This window comes from Typopeltis vanoorti, chromosome 18 (genome assembly GCF_054136105.1).
Source record: "Typopeltis vanoorti isolate ZY-2024b chromosome 18, IOZ_Tvanoo_1.0, whole genome shotgun sequence".
NCBI lineage: Eukaryota > Metazoa > Arthropoda > Arachnida > Uropygi > Thelyphonidae > Typopeltis > Typopeltis vanoorti.
In genome coordinates this window covers 23677682-23698602 of record NC_143566.1, presented here as the reverse complement: position 1 = coordinate 23698602, position 20921 = coordinate 23677682, and the positions used below count along the sequence as shown (strand labels likewise).

At 34.5% G+C, this 20921-nt stretch overlaps 1 protein-coding gene across 2 annotated transcripts in view; it reads right to left on the bottom strand.

Moving 5' to 3' along the window:
• Positions 1-20921, bottom strand: part of LOC150096543 (borealin-like) — a 160517-nt gene that overhangs the window by 95781 nt on the left and 43815 nt on the right. For both annotated transcript variants that reach the window (XM_090408031.1, XM_090408030.1), the window contains exon 4: positions 6973-7045. In XM_090408031.1, the coding sequence (XP_090264157.1) occupies positions 6973-7045 (73 nt within the window). The remainder of the gene's footprint in view (positions 1-6972; positions 7046-20921) is intronic.

The following is a 20921-nucleotide window of genomic DNA, read 5'->3' as shown; positions in this document are numbered from 1 at the left end:
CTGTCATCCTGCAGCCTTACCCTCTTGCACCTAATTCCATCACATCTATGGGAGAGCTTTATTTCTATATTTAGGTTTGATGCAACCAATTTGACTTCATTCCACATGCATTTCCAGTTATTTTGAAGTTTTGTCAGCTCTGTGAGGAGAGTTTCTATGTTTGCTACTTCATCTAGTGTGGCATGTCTAGGTCTAGCTTGGATGACCTAGACATGCCTTGTTGCAAATTTCTATGCCAACTAACATTTTGTACCACTTGGCTGACATTAACACACAGGCAAAAGATGCCACATATAATAAAACTCAGTGGTTTTCATTTCTTGTTTTGGCTGTCAAATTTAGTTCTGGGAGGTTTTCCAGTGCTAATTTAATGCCAGGCAAGTGAGCTGTAAAAGGCTTTACACATTCAACATAATATGACCATCTTGTTTCAGACATACCATGAAGAGAACAACTAATACAATTTTGTAATAATTCCCACTGCTTAGAATTGGAACCAAACAGGTGGTACACAGTTTGAAATGTTCTGAAAAAGGTGACTGCTTCAGGTATGCATTCAGCAGCATCATTTCCACATAAGTTGAGTGTGTGAAACTGCAAGATGAAAGAATTGCTGTTGAGCATCGCTCTTTTATTTTAAAAGTATGTATCTCAAAAGAAATGTTTGTTCAATATGAGAAGAATCTGGAAACATTTGGCATGGAATCTACTATTACTGCAAAGTACTTTGCAGATTGCCTCTCAAGCAAAATGTGTTGTTTCACAAGATTTGAGCATTTTGCAATAAATTCATTCTGTGAGTCAGGGAACAGATAATGAACTTGAAGCTGCTCGCTCCTTTTCTCTGACTCCTTTACACTTAGCACATGTTCCTGAAAGATGGGGTCCTATCCGGAGAGCAGTTCAATGAATCCTAAAAAGTTTCCACTGTTTGAATCACCAATTTGATGGGATGAACCAGTAAATGTTAGACCATGTTCTCCCAAGAAGAGTACAACATCGATGATGCACTTTAATGTTTGTACCATTTCACACTTCAGTTTTGATTGATGCTTCTAAGATGATGGAAACTCCTGTCCCAGACACAGTCACCTTTCTGGTTCTCACTAAGCTAGGTAACGTTTTCTGTGACTATTGTCTTTTTCATGTTTTGGGATTCTGTAGGAACGTTTGTGCCACTTCCCATTAGATCCCAGCTTCCAGCAGATATCAATGCTGACTTAGACACAGATGTGCTAGTCATGACTGTTTCATGCAAAAATAATTGACAAAGAAAGCAATATACAACTTGTTTCTGTTGACTCCAGACAAGCCGGTCTCTTACACATAGTTCTCCATTAGTGCTTTGAAATTTCTGTATACTTTCTGGGAAAATTGATTGCAGTCTTTTGGAAATGTTTTACATACTTTTCTATTTCCTTTTGAGATGGAAACTCAGTTGTGATACATCCAATATCAAGGCCTACATTATGATTACTCCTCTCATCTTCCAAATTAACTTCCACATGCATTTGTATGTCTGTTTCTTTCTGTTTTTAGCATTTTCTATATCTGCCTCTTCACATATCAAAATACTGTGCATGATTATCCAAATAAACTGTTCCTTGTTTGGGGATGAGGTTTCCAACAGTTTCTTCATGATCCAATTCTATAGGTGAGTCCAATGAAAAAAAAATTTGAAGGCACACTTAATCCAAATTGAAATAGCATTTTGACCCAATTTTTCATTTTCCTCTTATTCTCTCTCTTGTCTTTTCTCGGCTCCTGACTTAAGAATACATTTTGGAGAGATGATTTATAATTTATACTTTTATATCTGGGAAAAAAAAAAAAAAAGACAATAAGACAAAGACAAAAAATATTATATACTAATAATTTATCAGTAGTAGTAGTAGAAGCAGTGGCAATTGTCCATCATAAAATAGTACCAAGTAGTTGCCATGGTGATATAGAAAAATGGAAAAGTAGTGGGGTAAATATGGCCCTACTTACCCATCATCAAATTCCTGCCATATACCCTCAAGGGGTGTACAGGATATAACAGTACTACATGAAAAAATTACATCATTACTAACTTCCTATCTACAATTTTCCTCCAAATCAATCTGTTACTTGTCAAGACTCCAACATTATCAGATCTTATATTTCTATCGTCTAAGGCACTTTGTACCGTATCAATCCACCTATATCTTGGTCTTCCTCTGGGTCGTTTTCCTGCCAACCTGGCAGAGAACACTTGTTTTGCTAATCTTTCCTCTCCCATTCTATTTAAGTGACCATACCACCTGAGATTAGCTCTGCTAATGCATTCCTGGATGCTGACAATGTCAAGTTCTTTCCTAATATCCTCATTTTTAATATGATATTGCCATTGATGCCATCTGTTCACGCCTCTAATCTTTCTCAGGACTCTCATATCTGCGGTCTCTAGTCTTTGGTCAAGTGTTTTACTTCTGACCCAGCTCTCAGATCCATAAGTTAAAACTGGTTTGAACACTGTCTTGTATACAGCTAATTTAGTGTTCCGACTAATTTCTCTCTTATTCCATATGAATTTATTCAATTGACTTCCCACCATACCAGCTTTGCTGATTCTGTTGTCTATTTCTATATTTAATTTACCATCTTCAGTAAAAATTGTGCCTAAGTAGCTGAAATGTTTTACTTGTTCCACAGGTTCTCCATTCGCAACACAGTTGACATTTTCAATGATTCTGCCTATTTTCATTGTCTTTGTCTTTTTATTGCTGACCTTCATACCATATCTATTACAACAGCTATTCAATATAGACAGAGAATCTTGCAGACTTGTAGCAGATTTATTTAGAAGTATAACATCATCCGCATAAAGCAAAGAGCTGACATTAACATCTCCAATTTTGATATCAGGTTTAATACCACTTTCCTTCATAATGTGATCCATATAGATAATGAATAACAGAGGGGATAATGTACATCCTTGTCTCACACCAGATTTAACATTAAACCATCTTCCTGTACTTCCTTCAATTCTAACTGCTGACTTACAACTCAAATAAAGACTAAGTATTGCTTGATACAATGCCCCATTTACACCATATAACCGCAGCGTATTGAATAGCTTCTCTCTTGGCACCTTGTCATATGCCTTTTCCAAATCGACAAAACTTAAATACAGATCTTTGTTATATTCCCATGCTTTCTCGACTATTTGTGGTAAAGTGAAGATCTGATCCTGACAGCCTCTATTTGGCCTGAATCCAGCTTGTTCTTCACCAAGCTTTTCTTCCACAATTCTTCTCAACCGTTTCTCAAGTATACTTGCATAGATCTTGCCAGGAACACTCAGTAGGGAAATACCTCTGTAATTCTCACATTCAGTTTTATTTCCCTTTTTATATATGGGTACTATGTGAGCTCTACTCCAATCATCGGGAATTTGTCCCTCTGTCCAGGCTTTCTGAACTATGCAGTGCAGCCACTGTAAGACTTTTATACCACCATACTTCAGCATTTCTGGTCGAATATCATCTACTCCTGCTGCCTTTCCACATTTCAAGCCATTGATGGCTTTTTCTACTTCAGGTATGGATATGTATTCCTGACTGCATGCCTGGTCAGTGTTTTTTTATCACTATGCTGTCATCACTGCTTGTTTCATTTAGTAGTTTTTCAAAGTAATTACTCCATACTTCAAGGATATCTTTTTCTCCTGTTTTCATGTCACCTTTATCAACTCTAACTCCTTTTACAGCACTCTTTCCTCCATTCCTAAGCTTCTTCAACAACCTCCAGAATATTTTGCCACCTTCTTGATATTTATTTTCTATATTCTTGCCAAAGTCCTCCCATGACTTTTGTTTAGCTAGTTTTACACACTGTTTAGCTTTCTTACATTTGTCTCTGTATTCTGTAAGAGTAAAAACTGACTTATTTGCCAGGAACTTTTGATATGCTTTCTTCTTTTCCTTCACTGCCTCTTTAACTTGCTGTGTCCACCAGGGAGTTCTGATTTTTTTATCCTTGCACACAACCTCACCACATGCCTCTCTGGCAGAATCAATCAATGTTTTCTTTAGAGTTTGCCACTGAATCTCCAAGGTTTGATTCGTGTTCTCAAACTCTTTTATTTTATTTTCAATAATCTTTCTGTATTTTAGTCTACAGTTCACATCTGAGAGCTGCTCAACTTTAATTCGCTTTAAAACTTTCTTACATGTTATTCTTTTCAATATGAAATTCAATTTTATCCTGCTCAAGACTAAATAGTGATCACTTTCAATTTCAAATCCTCTGTACACTCTGGTGTCCTGCACCAGGGAGAAAACATCACTATCAACAATAACATAGTCAATGAGACTTTTCTTATTCCTAGCCTCTTCTCTCCATGTGAATTTGTGCAAATTTTTATGTTGGAACATGGTGTTAGTAATAACCAGTCCATGTCCTGAGCAGAAATCCAACAGATATTTGCCATTATTATTAGCTTTGCTCTTTTCTCCAAATTTTCCTAAAATATTTTTGTATGTCTCACAATCATTTCCTACTCTGCTATTTAGATCCCCGACAAGGACCAACTTTTCATTTTTCATTGTGTCAGTTGCTCTTTCTAAAGCCTCAAAAAATTCCTCCACTTCTACCTTAGTAGAACCTTCTGTGGGATCATAGGCACAAATAAGTCTCATTGTCCAGTTCCCCATTCTCATATTTGCCCACATTACTCTACTTGAGACTGACTGCCATTCAAGAAGATTAGCCTCGTATTTTGTGTTGAATACTATGGCTACTCCTTCTTTTCCTTGATTGTCATTGCCTGAATATAACATTTTGTATTTATTGCTCAGAAAGATCTCACCAGTTTTGGTCTTTTTTGTTTCAGTCACCCCTATTATATCGATCTGGTACTTATCTAATTCCTCAGCTAGCCATTTAAGGGTTAAATTGCAGTGATGCTATGATGAAAGTAAATAATAATGATAATATTATTATATTATTTTATAATATTATTATAAAATAATATGATGAAAGTAAATAATATAATATTAATATTATTAATATTTTACCTCTCCATTTCTCAAAACTACATTATATTATGGATCATAATTTTGATGAATTACAATATATAAAACCATGTAGGCTTACACAAAATGTGAATGATCATCTTCACACAATATGCAAACATTTTCTGAGTTCCCAGGAAATTTCTGGTTCCTACACCTCCCTTTTTGACCTCGGGCTCAAGCCAACATGAGAATGAGGGGTGATGTGATATACTTAATTCTGGAGGAGCCATGCAGGATATTAGCAAATAGAATTTAATTTTATGGAGGGTGGGAAGAGGACAATGGAAGTTGAAAATGAATACAGTCAAGAAAGGGTGAGAGCTAGATTTTTCTCTCATAGAGCAGTGTGTGACTGGAATGAATTGCCTTTGGAGGTGGTGAGTGCAGGCAGTGTGAATTAATTCAAGAAAAGGTATGACAGCTGGTGTGCTTGATATGTGGTCTTCTTTACTCCCTCGAAGTCTCTGGTAACACATTTCTATAGAAATGAGAGAGAGAGAGAGAATTAAGTTTTCAAATCTGAATTCGACTATCATTATTTAGTTACTTAAACTTACTGTATTTTCCGGTGTATAAGACGCACTTTTTTACCTTAAAAATGGGGTGCATCTTATATAATGAAGGTAAAGATTGTTTCCTCTTTTCAAAGTCATACGCACTCCCTTTTATGTTCCAAGATCTTTGTAGGCGGCTAATGGTGCAATCATATTGATGCGTGGCATTCACGTGATTTCTAGCGCATCATTGGCTAAGAACGGGGAGTCCCTATTCAAGTTTCATAATATCTTATCCGAGTAATCAGTTACCGATGTTTATCAGTATTGAGTTGACGTGTTAGATATTTGGTGTTCAGCTTGATATTTCCCCATAGATTTTAGTGATGGAAAAAAACAGGTGACATTCATATACTTCAAGTTACAAATTGCAGGTTGTAAAATATGCAGAAGAACACGGGAATAGGGAAGCCGAAAGAAATTTTGGACCTCCGCTTACAGAAAAAATGATTAGAACTTGGCGTGGTCAGAAGGAAATTTTGTACAATTTGTGTAATGAAAAGCACGCGGAACGTGGAAAAATTGCGAAGTGGCCAGAACTAGAGACCGAGGTTTTGAAATGGGTGCAAGAATATCGGCAAAATGGCATTGCCATTTCAATAAAAATGATTCGTACACATGCAGTCAAAGTAGCCTGTGAGCGTAACATTGAAGATTTTAAAGGTGGTGCGTCATGGTGTTACTGTTTCATGAAAAGCAGTGGACTTTGTATGCGTACAAAAACAAGAATCAGTCAAAAAATGACAAAAGAATATGAAGGCAAAATAATTTTTTTTCATAAATATGTGATTCAACATCAAAAAAATTACAATTTTGAAATGGGACAGATAGCCAATATGGATGAAACGCCTCTAACCTTTGATGTTCCCTCAAATAGAACTGTAGCTGAGAAAGGTGAGAAAAGCATTACAATCAAAACCAGTGGATATGGTTTTGATTGTAATCAGTGCTTTGCATTATGGGAGATACTGAGATAGGAGTGATGTTAGCTTGCTCCACCTTTGCAATGAGTTTCCCGGTGTTGTACTACCTTACCCCAGTCCTGAAGATACTTTCAGGCACAAACTTTGTTTGCTCACTTGGATAAAGGATTAAATTAAATTTATTAATATGATCTGTGTGCATTTTTCAATAAAAAGTTAACACTTAAGATTCATTTCTATGTAGACACCCTATATAGTTATTTGGATTAATGAAAAAAAAAAATCTTCCTTATAGTTTATGTCATAACAGAAAGAAATAAAATTCATTCATATTCCTATACTATTCATATTAATGAAATGGAGCAATGTGAATTTTATTCAGTATTCCATTAATATAAAATTAAAATATGAAATATCTTATAAGTCATTAAAATATGAAGAAAGATTTCTTACCATTTCCGTTTTGCAGCTATAGCCGTAACATCCATGTCTACTTCAGATGCAATATTTTTGACTTTTGCATTTCCTTTAACATAAAAATTTTAAAAATTAGGGGAGAAAATTAAATAACTTACAAATGTGTGTGTAAAAAAAAAAAAAGTATAAAATTCTTGTCACCTAATACACAAATTTTTGAAATTGCATTTGGCAATAGTAACTGGAGAACATCATTAGACTTAAAGAGGAATAATAATGAAGTGTGAGGTGACTATGTCTGACAGAATGCAGAACAGTTATTAAAGTCATCTGCAACAAAGAACACACATCACAGGGATCTTTAGGGAATAGTGAAATAAAAAGAAACAAAAGAAGACAAATGAAAATTTGGAAAAATTAAAATAAGACAATTATAGTGAAGTTGTAGCAGTACTGGATGTGTGGGATTAATGTTATGAAGAAAGACATCTGAACCCCCTTTTTTTTCTGCATACAAACTGCTCAAATTTGAACGAAACTACATAATGGATCCACCTATATCATGCTGATAGTAAAACTTCTGAAGGGAAAAATGGTGTGTGTTTATAGTTTATTTTACCTCGACTGAGCTGGAAAACTATCTTGGGTGTGATCGTTGATTGTATGTACTCGACAACAACAACGATTATCTAATGATGGTTACTTATATGGCTCCATCAATAAGAATATAAATTCTCACTTGTACACAATGCTTTGATGTACATACTTCAGACATTTGCAAAGCCAATAGCCTTTTCTAATCTCTAATTAAACTCATTCAATGTCAAGGCACTCACAACTAATTCTGGCAATCCAATTCCACTTGCTTTCCGCTCTCCACACAAAAAAAATCTAGTCTTACTAACCACACTCTTACACAACTTTCACAGATGATCCCTAGTTTGCTGACTATTGTTATATATTGAAAAATTTCTTTTGCATCGGAGTTTTATAAAAATTGATGCAGAGGAAATCTTTCAATATATGACAAATAGTCAGCGAACTAGGGATCATCTGTGAAAGTTGTGTAAGAGTGTGGTTAGTTTCTATTCAGGTACCCTCTTTTCTGCCTATCAACTAAACTTTAACCCACACACCTTCAACCTCTCCTCATAAGGAGCATTCCACAGACCCGTCACTAACTGATCACTCATCTCTGAGGCCTCTTTACTACCTCTTGATTCCCCAAGAAACCTAGATAACCAAACCTGTGCACAGCAGTCAAGATGTGTCCATATAGAGAGGGATAACAGTCTCCCTATCTTTACTTGTGTTCTTTAACACCCAAGTAGAACTTTAAGCTATTTTGCAATATGTCCTTTGGAATTCAAATCTCTGTTCACCATCAGCCACTTTTTAGCTTGTTGAAAATAACAGGTGGCTGCATTCCAACCTTGTGAAGTGATATTACAGCTACATGGTTCTCATAATCTCTCCACTGCACATTAACCCATACAGCTAGGCAACATTATCTCTACTGATAAACATGATGATGTTGGCTGTGCACAGTGCCAGCATTGTGCAATTCTGTGGGCAATGCGAGAAAGGCTGTGCAGAAGTCATAACAGTATTTATGGCAAGACTGTTCATATTAAAGTTGTTTTGGCAAACTTTGTTTGCATTCTTTTAAAATACTGAATATGAGTTTGAATTCGCTTGTGTTTATATTTGTTTTGTTTATTGCTGGTTTTCTTTATTCTTCATTTAATTCTTTCGTTATGTTTTTTCTTTTATAGAGAATATTTTACTGTCTTTTTTTTTACATAAATTTCATTTGAATTGTAATCTTTTTTGTCCAAATTTTTGTAAAGTAGTGTTGTAAACTTAATCTTGTCCATCTATAGCAGGTCAAGTTTATGCACATATTAACCTAACAGCTGCAGTGTGCAGTTGATGCAGTTATTTCAGTGAAAATATTGGAATATTTTGCATTGCACAGTTTGGGAACCACTCATTTAATTATCTTTATGGGGAGCCTTGGGAGTCCATTTGTAAATAAGGAATGCTGTAAGTCGGGTCACCATAACCCAGCGACCGCCTGTATAATCAGCCTTGAAATAAACTATGATATATAAACATCAAATGTTCTCTAATAAAACAGAAACATCACTTATATAAAGAAAATATCAAATAGCATGGATAGGCTTATCAATATTTACGTGAAAGAAAATATTAATTCTCTTTACTCAAGTTTTGAGACTGAAGTCCTTAAGAGACTTATCAAACAGTAACAAAACATCTGCTATCATATGTCACATAACCATGGAGTTGGAAAAAGAGCATTTTTACCAAGGATTCTCAGTAAACATGGGTGCTTAATTCAGACTTTTTTTTTTTAATCTCAACATTCAAAAAAAAAAAAAAAAAATCATCATCATCAAATTCCTGCCATGTACCCTCAAGGGGTGTACAGGATATAACAGTACTACACGAAAAAATTACATCATTACTAACTTCCGATCTACAATTTTCCTCCAAATCAGTCTGTTACTTGTCAAGACTCCAACATTATCAGATCTTATATTTCTATCGTCTAAGGCACTTTGTACCGTATCAATCCACCTATATCTTGGTCTTCCTCTGGGTCGTTTTCCTGCCAACCTGGCAGAGAACACTTGTTTTGCTAATCTTTCCTCTCCCATTCTATTTAAGTGACCATACCACCTGAGATTAGCTCTGCTAATGCATTCCTGGATGCTGACAATGTCAAGTTCTTTCCTAATATCCTCATTTTTAATATGATATTGTGTTGGATTCTAATTATGTAGAAAATAGAATAAATGTTGTTTGATTCAGAATCCAACATGACTTTCCGTCACAAGAACTATATTTGTAAATATTATTTGATGTAAATAACATAAATTGTAATTGATATCATATAACTACCTTAATTATGTCAAATATTTAATTGCTTAATCAAAGAAATGTTTTAATGTAAATAGATTCTGTATTAAATATTATTAAGCTGTTTTATTTATTATTCTGTCAATATTGTAAGAACTTATATTTGTAATTTAACTACGCATTTATTGGAATGCAAATATTCTATTTATTCTTTTCATGAAAGTTAACGTTATGTAATAACTGAATGTAGTTATATAACCTAATGTAACATTCGTGAGAATGTTTACGTCTATCGGTTGTCATAGAGACGCGTGGAAATAAACGAGCGCGTGTGAGGGGAGCGTTTGTAGAGGAGAATGGAGAAAATAGATACGTAGTAGTAAGAGGGAGTCGGAACGGAACTTTGGAACTATAAGGTAGCAAGGAAGTAAACTAAAGAAGTAGATGTAATTAAAAGATTCCTAAGGATAGGAGTTGAGTAGATATTTTTTTTTTATAAGTGAATCTTATAGTTGGCTGAAAGCAAAATCAGCCGTAGTAGTAATAAAAGGAAATTATTGCCGTAATCGGATAATTAGAGAACTGGACATTCAACAAAGAATTCTGAATAAATCCAGTCAGTCTACAATTACGACTTATTTCTATACTACGAAAAAAGGAATTGTACGGAGTTAAACTAGTTGATGAATGAAAAATAAGAATAATTAATGTACCTTATAGTTGTTATCTGGAGTTTTTGAAGCGCGATTAGTAATGTTTTAGTTATTTGGTATCTCGCAAGTGTGATAAATACAATTTGAAAGTGTGCTCACAAAATATTGGAAGTACTGAAGATTATTTCTGGTAAGGACAGTCATATTAGTTTATTTCAGTGTATGAAGATTTAGGTATTAGTTCCGTTGCGCTGTTTCTAACATTAACTGTAGCATACTATCGAGGCTGAGAGTTGAAAATATAGACATTGAAATGATATCTGCCGTGGCTAGTGCCTGTTATGAGTCAATCGTAGAGTGTAGTTGAGAGATACAAGGAAACTGATTAATTAAGAATTTCTATTGTAATAAGTTGGGTATAGGAACTTTGTGACTGAAACTGTGAATTTGTATGTGAAAGTTTGGAAGATTGGATTAATATGAATGACCTGACTTGATATGCTAACTTGACTGGTTTGTCATATTTAGAAGTGGAATTTATGTAATTGTTATATAACCATATATTAAATGTTTTGTTTGTTAATTTAAATATAGTGTTTGCCTGAATTTCTTTTTACTGCACCGTTCACAAAAATTCGGATCTAGCGGGAATCCCAGAAGGAAAGAAAATAAATACCATCGGCCTGAATGAGTGAAAAGACTGCTAACTAATTTTGAATTAATCCTACTAATTCATATAGACTTATCTAAGGATAGAGTGGCGCAGTATAATAGAAATTTCTCTACCCTTAGATCAGTGATTAATTTGCAATTAGTTTTCCTTATTTGATGAAAGTGACTTTTAACAAGATGGCGGATTCGAACATCAAGAGACACGTCACGACAAAATAGCGCAGTCGACAGGATGTGATTTAATTGATAGAAAGTAATTTAACAGCTGTAAATTAACAGATTTAATTTAACTTGGTAATAATAATTGTGGAATTGCTCCCTGAAAATTTAAAAAGTAAATTGAATAAATCACAATGAACTGGTTGTAATCAGAAATCAGGCAAAGATAAAGTTTTTTTTTGAAATTAAAGGATTATATTATTTGAATTGATACTCCAATTATCACAATGGCTGTTACTTCCAATTCAGAGATGGAAGACAGTGAATTTTTTAGAAGTATGAATCCCCAACAAGTAATTCCCCAATTTTCAGGAGAAGACTCTGATGATGTGTTATCTTTTTTTACTTATGTTGAGAAACTCAGAGAAACAGCAGGTTGGACAGACTTTCAATTGTTGGTATTACTTAGAAACAAACTAATTGGTAAAGCTAAGACATATTTTTTTTCATCTCCTATACTTAAGGAAACATTTGAATACAAGAAGTTTAAGGAAGTCTTGCTATCTCAGTTTTGTAAACGGAGGAGTGTTGGACCGAATTTGTGGAAGCTACAGAGGATTATACAAAAGGACAAAGAATGTGTTGGTGACTTCTACAATCGATTACTAACTCTCTCTGAAAGTTTAAATGTATCCAATGAAGACAAACCTCATTTGGATTGGGCAGTTTATCAACAATTTAGACAAGGTGTCAGACAAGAACTGAGGGAGACAGCCTATAAGAAGAAGATAACCTCACTAGAGGAATGTCTTATAGCTGTCAAGGAAAAGGAACAGATGATTGGAGACGTTTGCCTTTCATCTAATATTGGCCTCCTTGTAAACATAGTAGAAACAACTGATTGTTCCATAGGAGTAAATAAATCCTCAAAAGAGAACAGAAAGAAAGAAGATGAAAGGAAAATCATTAGAGAGAATCCTATTGATCAAAACTGTATGTGCGACACAAAAGAACAAACCAACAAGAAATTATTTAAGGAAGTAAAAGACATTGTTCACCAGGAAGTAGAAAAATTGCAACAGCCAATGAAGAATAAATTAGATGAAGTAATAAAAAAATTGACAGAAATGACTGTAGGATTTCAAGAAAATTTCAATCCCACAGCAGAACATATTAGTAAAATTGTCAAACTGGAGGTTGAGAAGCAAAATAAACCAATATTGGCTAAATTGATTAGAGTAGTGGAAGCCCTGGAGAATGTTCGACAGCAAATTCCCATTGATCCTCAAGCTCAGACAAGGAGAAAATTTCTCAGAGATGATGGAGATCCTCCCAAATGTTTTAATTGCAACAAGATTGGTCACATCGCTAGGAATTGCTACTTTAATAAAAGAAACTACTCTAACAGCAGAAGAAACTCTAATTTTGGACATATTTCTCATAGAACATATAATAAAGCTCAAAATTTCCCTAGATCAAGAGAGTTAATGATGAAGGTTACAGGATGTGTCAAAGGTCATAATTGTAACATTCTATTTGACACAGGTTGTAATGCCTCAATCATCAGTAAGCATTATTTCCTAAAGTTAAGAGATAGATTATGGAAGGATGTCACCAATTTAAGGAGACCTGTAAGAATTTCCACTCTTTCTAATTCGAGATCTACAGCATATGAAAAAGTTCGTGCACAAATTTATATACCTGACATCAACCTCTGTGTATATCAAGATCTATTGATAGTCCCTTTCTCTCCTAGCTTAAATGCTCACATAATATTAGGAACAAATTTTATGGAGAAGCATCACTTCTCTTGTGACTTTTCCACAGGTCAAATATCCATATTGAATAGAAGAATACGTGTTAAAAGAAACAATAACTCTGAGTGCACAGGAACAAGGCAACTAACAAGAAGATTTTGTGTGCCTAATCAAGAAGTACAACCTGATAAGATGCAATCATCTATAGACAAACAAGCTGTGAAAAATACTGATTTAAGCTCTACTATACTTGATCAGCCTGTTATTCAACTTGACACTGACTTGACATCAAAACTTCAAGTATCTGATTCTGAGCAAGAAATTTGTACTGAGAATCAATTACCAGCTGAGATTAATTTTACTGAGGTATCAGCTTTGCATATCAGAACTAAGAATATGAGAAGAGGAGAGAATTATAAGGACTTAAATAATTACAGAAGGAAAACCAGAAGAATCAATCACCAAAGTAGAAGATATACTACAGTCAAATGTAATGACAGTAAGAATCCAAGTAAAGACCGAGAAGTTGTAGAAGATAGTACATGCGTTGTAGAAAACACAGGACGGAGTTTCATCCAAACAAGGTATAACCTAAGACAAAAAAAAAAAAAAAAAAAAAAGGAGTAGTAGAAATCTGATTCCACCACCTAAAGGTTTAGAGTGAAAAATTTTTCTTTAAGAAAAAATTTTTCAAAGGAAGAGTAAGCCTTTGTTGGATTCTAATTATGTAGAAAATAGAATAAATGTTGTTTGATTCAGAATCCAACATGACTTTCCGTCACAAGAACTATATTTGTAAATATTATTTGATGTAAATAACATAAATTGTAATTGATATCATATAACTACCTTAATTATGTCAAATATTTAATTGCTTAATCCAAGAAATGTTTTAATGTAAATAGATTCTGTATTAAATATTATTAAGCTGTTTTATTTATTATTCTGTCAATATTGTAAGAACTTATATTTGTAATTTAACTACGCATTTATTGGAATGCAAATATTCTATTTATTCTTTTCATGAAATTTAACGTTATGTAATAACTGAATGTAGTTATAATACCTAATGTAACATTCGCGAGAATGTTTACGTCTATCGGTTGTCATAGAGACGCGTGGAAATAAACGAGCGCGTGTGAGGGGAGCGTTTGTAGAGGAGAATGGAGAAAATAGATACGTAGTAGTAAGAGGGAGTCGGAACGGAACTTTGGAACTATAAGGTAGCAAGGAAGTAAACTAAAGAAGTAGAAGTAATTAAAAGATTCCTAAGGATAGGAGTTGAGTAGATATTTTTTTTATAAGTGAATCTTATAGTTGGCTGAAAGCAAAATCAGCCGTAGTAGTAATAAAAGGAAATTATTGCCGTAATCGGATAATTAGAGAACAGGACATTCAACAAAGAATTCTGAATAAATCCAGTCAGTCTACAATTACGACTTATTTCTATACTACGAAAAAAGGAATTGTACGGAGTTAAACCAGTTGATGAATGAAAAAATTAATGTACCTTATAGTTGTTATCTGGAGTTTTTGAAGCGCGATTAGTAATGTTTTAGTTATTTGGCATCTCGCAAGTGTGATAAATACAATTTGAAAGTGTGCTCACAAAATATTGGAAGTACTGAAGATTATTTCTGGTAAGGACAGTCATATCAGTTTATTTCAGTGTATGAAGATTTAGGTATTAGTTCCGTTGCGCTGTTTCTAACATTAACTGTAGCATACCATCGAGGCTGAGAGTTGAAAATATAGACATTGAAATGATATCTGCCGTGGTTAGTGCCTGTTATGAGTCAATCGTAGAGTGTAGTTGAGAGATACAAGGAAACTGATTAATTAAGAATTTCTATTGTAATAAGTTGGGTATAGGAACTTTGTGACTCTGAAACTGTGAATTTGTATGTGAAAGTTTGGAAGATTGGATTAATATGAATGACCTGACTTGATATGCTAACTTGACTGGTTTGTCATATTTAGAAGTGGAATTTATGTAATTGTTATATAACCATATATTAAATGTTTTGTTTGTTAATTTAAATATAGTGTTTGCCTGAATTTCTTTTTACTGCACCGTTCACAAAAATTCGGATCTAGCGGGAATCCCAGAAGGAAAGAAAATAAATACCATCGGCCTGAATGAGTGAAAAGACTGCTAACTAATTTTGAATTAATCCTACTAATTCATATAGACTTATCTAAGGATAGAGTGGCGCAGTATAATAGAAATTTCTCTACCCTTAGATCAGTGATTAATTTGCAATTAGTTTTCCTTATTTGATGAAAGTGACTTTTAACAAGATGGCGGATTCGAACGTCAAGAGAACACGTCACGACAATTGCCATTGATGCCATCTGTTCACGCCTCTAATCTTTCTCAGGACTCTCATATCTGCGGTCTCTAGTCTTTGGTCAAGTGTTTTACTTCTGACCCAGCTCTCAGATCCATAAGTTAAAACTGGTTTGAACACTGTCTTGTATACAGCTAATTTAGTGTTCCGACTAATTTCTCTCTTATTCCATATGAATTTATTCAATTGACTTCCCACCATACCAGCTTTGCTGATTCTGTTGTCTATTTCTATATTTAATTTGCCATCTTCAGTAAAAATTGTGCCTAAGTAGCTGAAATGTTTTACTTGTTCCACAGGTTCTCCATTCACAACACAGTTGACATTTTCAATGATTCTGCCTATTTTCATTGTCTTTGTCTTTTTATTGCTGACCTTCATACCATATCTATTACAACAGCTATTCAATTTAGACAGATAATCTTGCAGACTTGTAGCAGATTTATGTAGAAGTATAACATCATCTGCATAAAGCAAAGAGCTGACATTAACATCTCCAATTTTGATATCAGGTTTAATACCACTTTCCTTCATAATGTGATCCATATAGATAATGAATAACAGAGGGGATAATGTACATCCTTGTCTCACACCAGATTTAACATTAAACCATCTTCCTGTACTTCCTTCAATTCTAACTGCTGACTTACAACTCAAATAAAGACTATGTATTGCTTGATACAATGCCCCATTGACACCATATAACTGCAGCGTATTGAATAGCTTCTCTCTTGGCACCTTGTCATATGCCTTTTCCAAATCGACAAAACTTAAATACAGATCTTTGTTATATTCCTATGCTTTCTCGACTATTTGTCGTAAAGTGAAGACCTGATCCTGATAGCCTCTATTTGACCGGAATCCAGCTTGTTCTTCACCAAGCTTCTCAACCGTTTCTCAAGTATACTTGCATAGATCTTGCCAGGAACACTCAGTAGGGAAATAACTCTGTAATTCTCACATTCAGTTTTATTTCCCTTTTTATATATGGGTACTATGAGAGCTCTACTCCAATCATCGGGAATTCGTCCCTCTGTCCAGGCTTTCTGAACTATGCAGTGCAGCCACTGTAAGACTTTTATACCACCATACTTCAGCATTTCTGGTCGAATATCATCTACTCCTGCTGCCTTTCCACATTTCAAGCCATTGATGGCTTTTTCTACTTCAGGTATGGATATGTATTCCTGACTGCATGCCTGGTCAGTGTTTTTTATCACTATGCTGTCATTACTGCTTGTTTCATTTAGCAGTTTTTCAAAGTAATTACTCCATACTTCAAGGATATCTTTTTCTCCTGTTTTTATGTCACCTTTATCAACTCTAACTCCTTTTACAGCACTCTTTCCTCCATTCCTAAGCTTCTTCAACAACCTCCAGAATATTTTGCCACCTTCTTGATATTTATTTTCTATATTCTTGCCAAAGTCCTCCCATGACTTTTGTTTAGCTAGTTTTACACACTGTTTAGCTTTCTTACATTTGTCTCTGTATTCTGTAAGAGTAAACGCTGACTTAGTTGCAGGAACTTTTGATATGCTTTCTTCTTTTCCTTCACTGCCTCTTTAACTTCCTGTGTCCATCAGGGAGTTCTGATTTTTTTATCCTTGCACACAACCTCACCACATGCCTCTCTGGCAGAATCAATCAATGTTTTCTTCAGAGTTTGCCACTGAATCTCCAAGGTTTGATTCGTGTTCTCAAACTCTTTTATTTTATTTTCAATAATCTTTCTGTATTTTAGTCTACAGTTCACATCTGAGAGCTGCTCAACTTTAATTCGCTTTAAAACTTTCTTACATGTTATTCTTTTCAATATGAAATTCAATTTTATCTTGCTCAAGACTAAATAGTGATCACTTTCAATTTCAAATCCTCTGTACACTCTGGTGTCCTGCAACAGGGAGAAAACATCACTATCAACAATAACATAGTCAATGAGACTTTTCTTATTCCTAGCCTCTTCTCTCCATGTGAATTTGTGCACATTTATTGTTGGAACATGGTGTTAGTAATAACCAGTCCATGTCCTGAGCAGAAATCCAACAGATATTTGCCATTATTATTAGCTTTGCTCTTTTCTCCAAATTTTCCCAAAATATTTTTGTATGTCTCACAATCATTTCCTACTCTGCTATTTAGATCCCCAACAAGGACCAACTTTTCATTTTTCATTGTGTCAGTTGCTTTTTCTAAAGCCTCAAAAAATTCCTCCACTTCTACCTTAGTAGAACCTTCTGTGGGACCATAGGCACAAATAAGTCTCATTGTCCAGTTCCCCATTCTCATATTTGCCCACATTACTCTACTTGAGACTGACTGCCATTCAAGAAGATTAGCCTCGTATTTTGTGTTGAATGCTATGGCTAATCCTTTTCCTTGATTGTCATTGCCTGAATATAACATTTTGTATTTATTGCTCAGAAAGATCTCACCAGTTTTGGTCTTTTTTGTTTCAGTCACCCCTATTATATCGATCTGGTACTTATCTAATTCCTCAGCTAGCTCCATTTCTTTGCCATTCAGGCTTCTTACGTTGATAGTACCGATCTTTAACTCTGGTGATGTTGAGTTGGGGTTTGTTTTCAGATTTGTTCCAGTAGCCGACTTTTCGCTGTTCGCCCTGGTTCCCTGGCGAAAACAACGGGGGCCTTGTTTAACCGGGCGACGCCCCAGCCGGCATGAAATTTTGTCATGTTGTACCATCATTTTTTATTTTGGTTTAACCAATAAGAATACAATTTGGTCGGCTAAATCCCAAATTGCCAGCCCATCCTCGTTCGTTCAGTATCAAAGTAGATACCCAACAGGGTGCACCACGAGAAGGTGAGGATTGGACATTAGGTCAGAAGCCCTGGTCGGTTCTCTGCATTCCTTTAAAGGCTATGTGGAGGTCTCCTCTCAGTTATACAGCTTTGACCCTTAAGCACCCCAAAAAAAAAAAATAAATAAATAAAAAAAACAGAGGCTTTGTGTTATTCTAATTTAAATCAGAATGGTAGTCAATCCTTACCTTGGGAAATTCCGATCCTTTGGTAACTAATTATTTTTTTGAAACACATTATTGAGTTGAATTTTTTCTTGACAATTATTCATAAGACTATTACACTTTTTTTTATAATCTTTGTCAAGAAGCTTTATTTTATCCTCCTACATGTTTCGCCAATCCATTTCTATTGGCATCCTCAGGGAATACAAACTAGTAAGCTAAACTGAAGGTTACAGACTAGGTTATAACTGATAATTCTAATTCATACAAAAAATTGGTATTGTGCGTGACAATGTGCATGTCTCGTTAACGTGATTTATTCGTTATGGTTCATTACGTAATTGTTATGAAAGTTCATTTCTTTGATGTTTAATGATCTGATAAAAGTTTTCCAAATTTCTGGTAAAATTAGACCTTGATTCTTGTTTAGGTTTTCAGTTTTACGGGCGACTGTAGCTGCTTCTTTAAAGGTTCTTGAATGGTAGTTATCTTCTATGTATGGCATAAGCCTCTTATCCCACTCAATATGATGGTTAGTAGAAGCAAAGTGGCATGAAAGGCCTGAAATGTCTTGTCTGCTATTTCTATAAAGCTATAAAGACCCTATAACAAGAGAATCTTGTTATAGGGTCTTTTTGGGTAACCATTTAAAGAAAGCTCAGAAACTTAGCATTATCCATAGTCTCAAGAAAAGAGCTATACAGTATACGACAGACAAGGATGACCTACTAACGGAATTAACCACAATATCCAGAGAACTTTCTTTAAATGGTTACCCAAAAAGACTCTATAACAAGATTCTCTTTACTGATATACCACATCAACAATGTGATGACGTCCAATACATCAGTACAATTACGATTCCTTTTGTCAGCAACCTTTCCAAAAAATTAGCTAACCTTTTAAAACCACATAAGATCAGAGTGGCATTCAAACCAATCAACACTATTCGGAAATTTTTAAGATCACCGAAAGATCCTCACCCATTCTACAAGTACTCTGGAGTATATAATATACCTTGCTCATGTGGTATTAGTTACGTAGGTCAGACCTCTAGAAGCTTTGAAACGAGAAAGAAAGAACACATAGGATATGTCAGAAATAACAGACAAGACATTTCAGGCCTTTCATGCCACTTTGCTTCTACTAACCATCATATTGAGTGGGATAAGAGCCTTATGCCATACATAGAAGATAACTACCATTCAAGAACCTTTAAAGAAGCAGCTACAGTCGCCCGTAAAACTGAAAACCTAAACAAGAATCAAGGTCTAATTTTACCAGAAATTTGGAAAACTTTTATCAGATCATTAAACATCAAAGAAATGTACTTTCATAACAATTACGTAATGAACCATAACGAATAAATCACGTTAACGAGACATGCACATTGTCACGCACAATACCAATTTTTTGTATGAATTAGAATTATCAGTTATAACCTAGTCTGTAACCTTCAGTTTAGCTTACTAGTTTGTATTCCCTGAGGATGCCAATAGAAATGGATTGGCGAAACATGTAGGAGGATAAAATAAAGCTACTTGACAAAGATTATAAAAAAAGTGTAATAGTCTTACACATTATTGAGGTTTAATTAATCCGATGTTATCTTTCTTGCATGCATCAAATGCCATGAATGGCTAACAGAATGTCACAAGTTATGCCTTGTTTGCTATCTCTAATGAGGGAGGATTTTTTTTTCTGAAATATCTGACTTCTGTTCAACAAACATGCGAGTCAGATATTTTAGATATATGGTACTGAATAATAATTTTCTATAGATTTAATTTTCATATATTTATGTCAATATAACTACAAAAAATAACTATGCTTCAAAGAATCCCATCCTATAATTGTCTCCATTCTTTTATATTCAAGCTGGCATCTCTATCCAAACCATCAAAGCTCCTTCATCTACTTTTGCTCTCTCACATTAGTTTATACACTTTATCTATCAGCAATTACAATAATGATGATACCAAAAAAATATAAAAACATTGAAAATTAAACTGAATGACCATTAAGAAAATGCAAGCATAGACTCATTACACAAATTCTTCTAAGCACTACAGATAATCTGTTTACTTTAGAGTTATAAAGGTCATTTTTTTTTTTTTTAATCAATTTCACTGATGTAGGGTTGGAAACCTAATGTATTAGTACCGTAGGAGGATGGGCTAATCCCTAGCCCATCCTCCTACGGTAATTAACCCAAAAATCCTACTCTAGAAAATCACACACACACACATTGAATTTATCTTTCAAGTCACTCCAGGATTCTAAATAAACAGAATGAAAGTGATGGGACTCACACAGAGGAATGAAATTCAGCTACCATGAAATCACCTAGACAGTGACAAATATTCAGAGTGCAGTGGGATTCAAAGACAGTGACAAATATTCAGAGTGCAGTGGGATTCAAATACACAGGTTATTAGTTAGAGACCACAAGCAGTGTCCACTCAGCTCATCAGGCTAAGCAGATTGTACCTCTCTCTCTCTTTTAAAATCATCATACGGT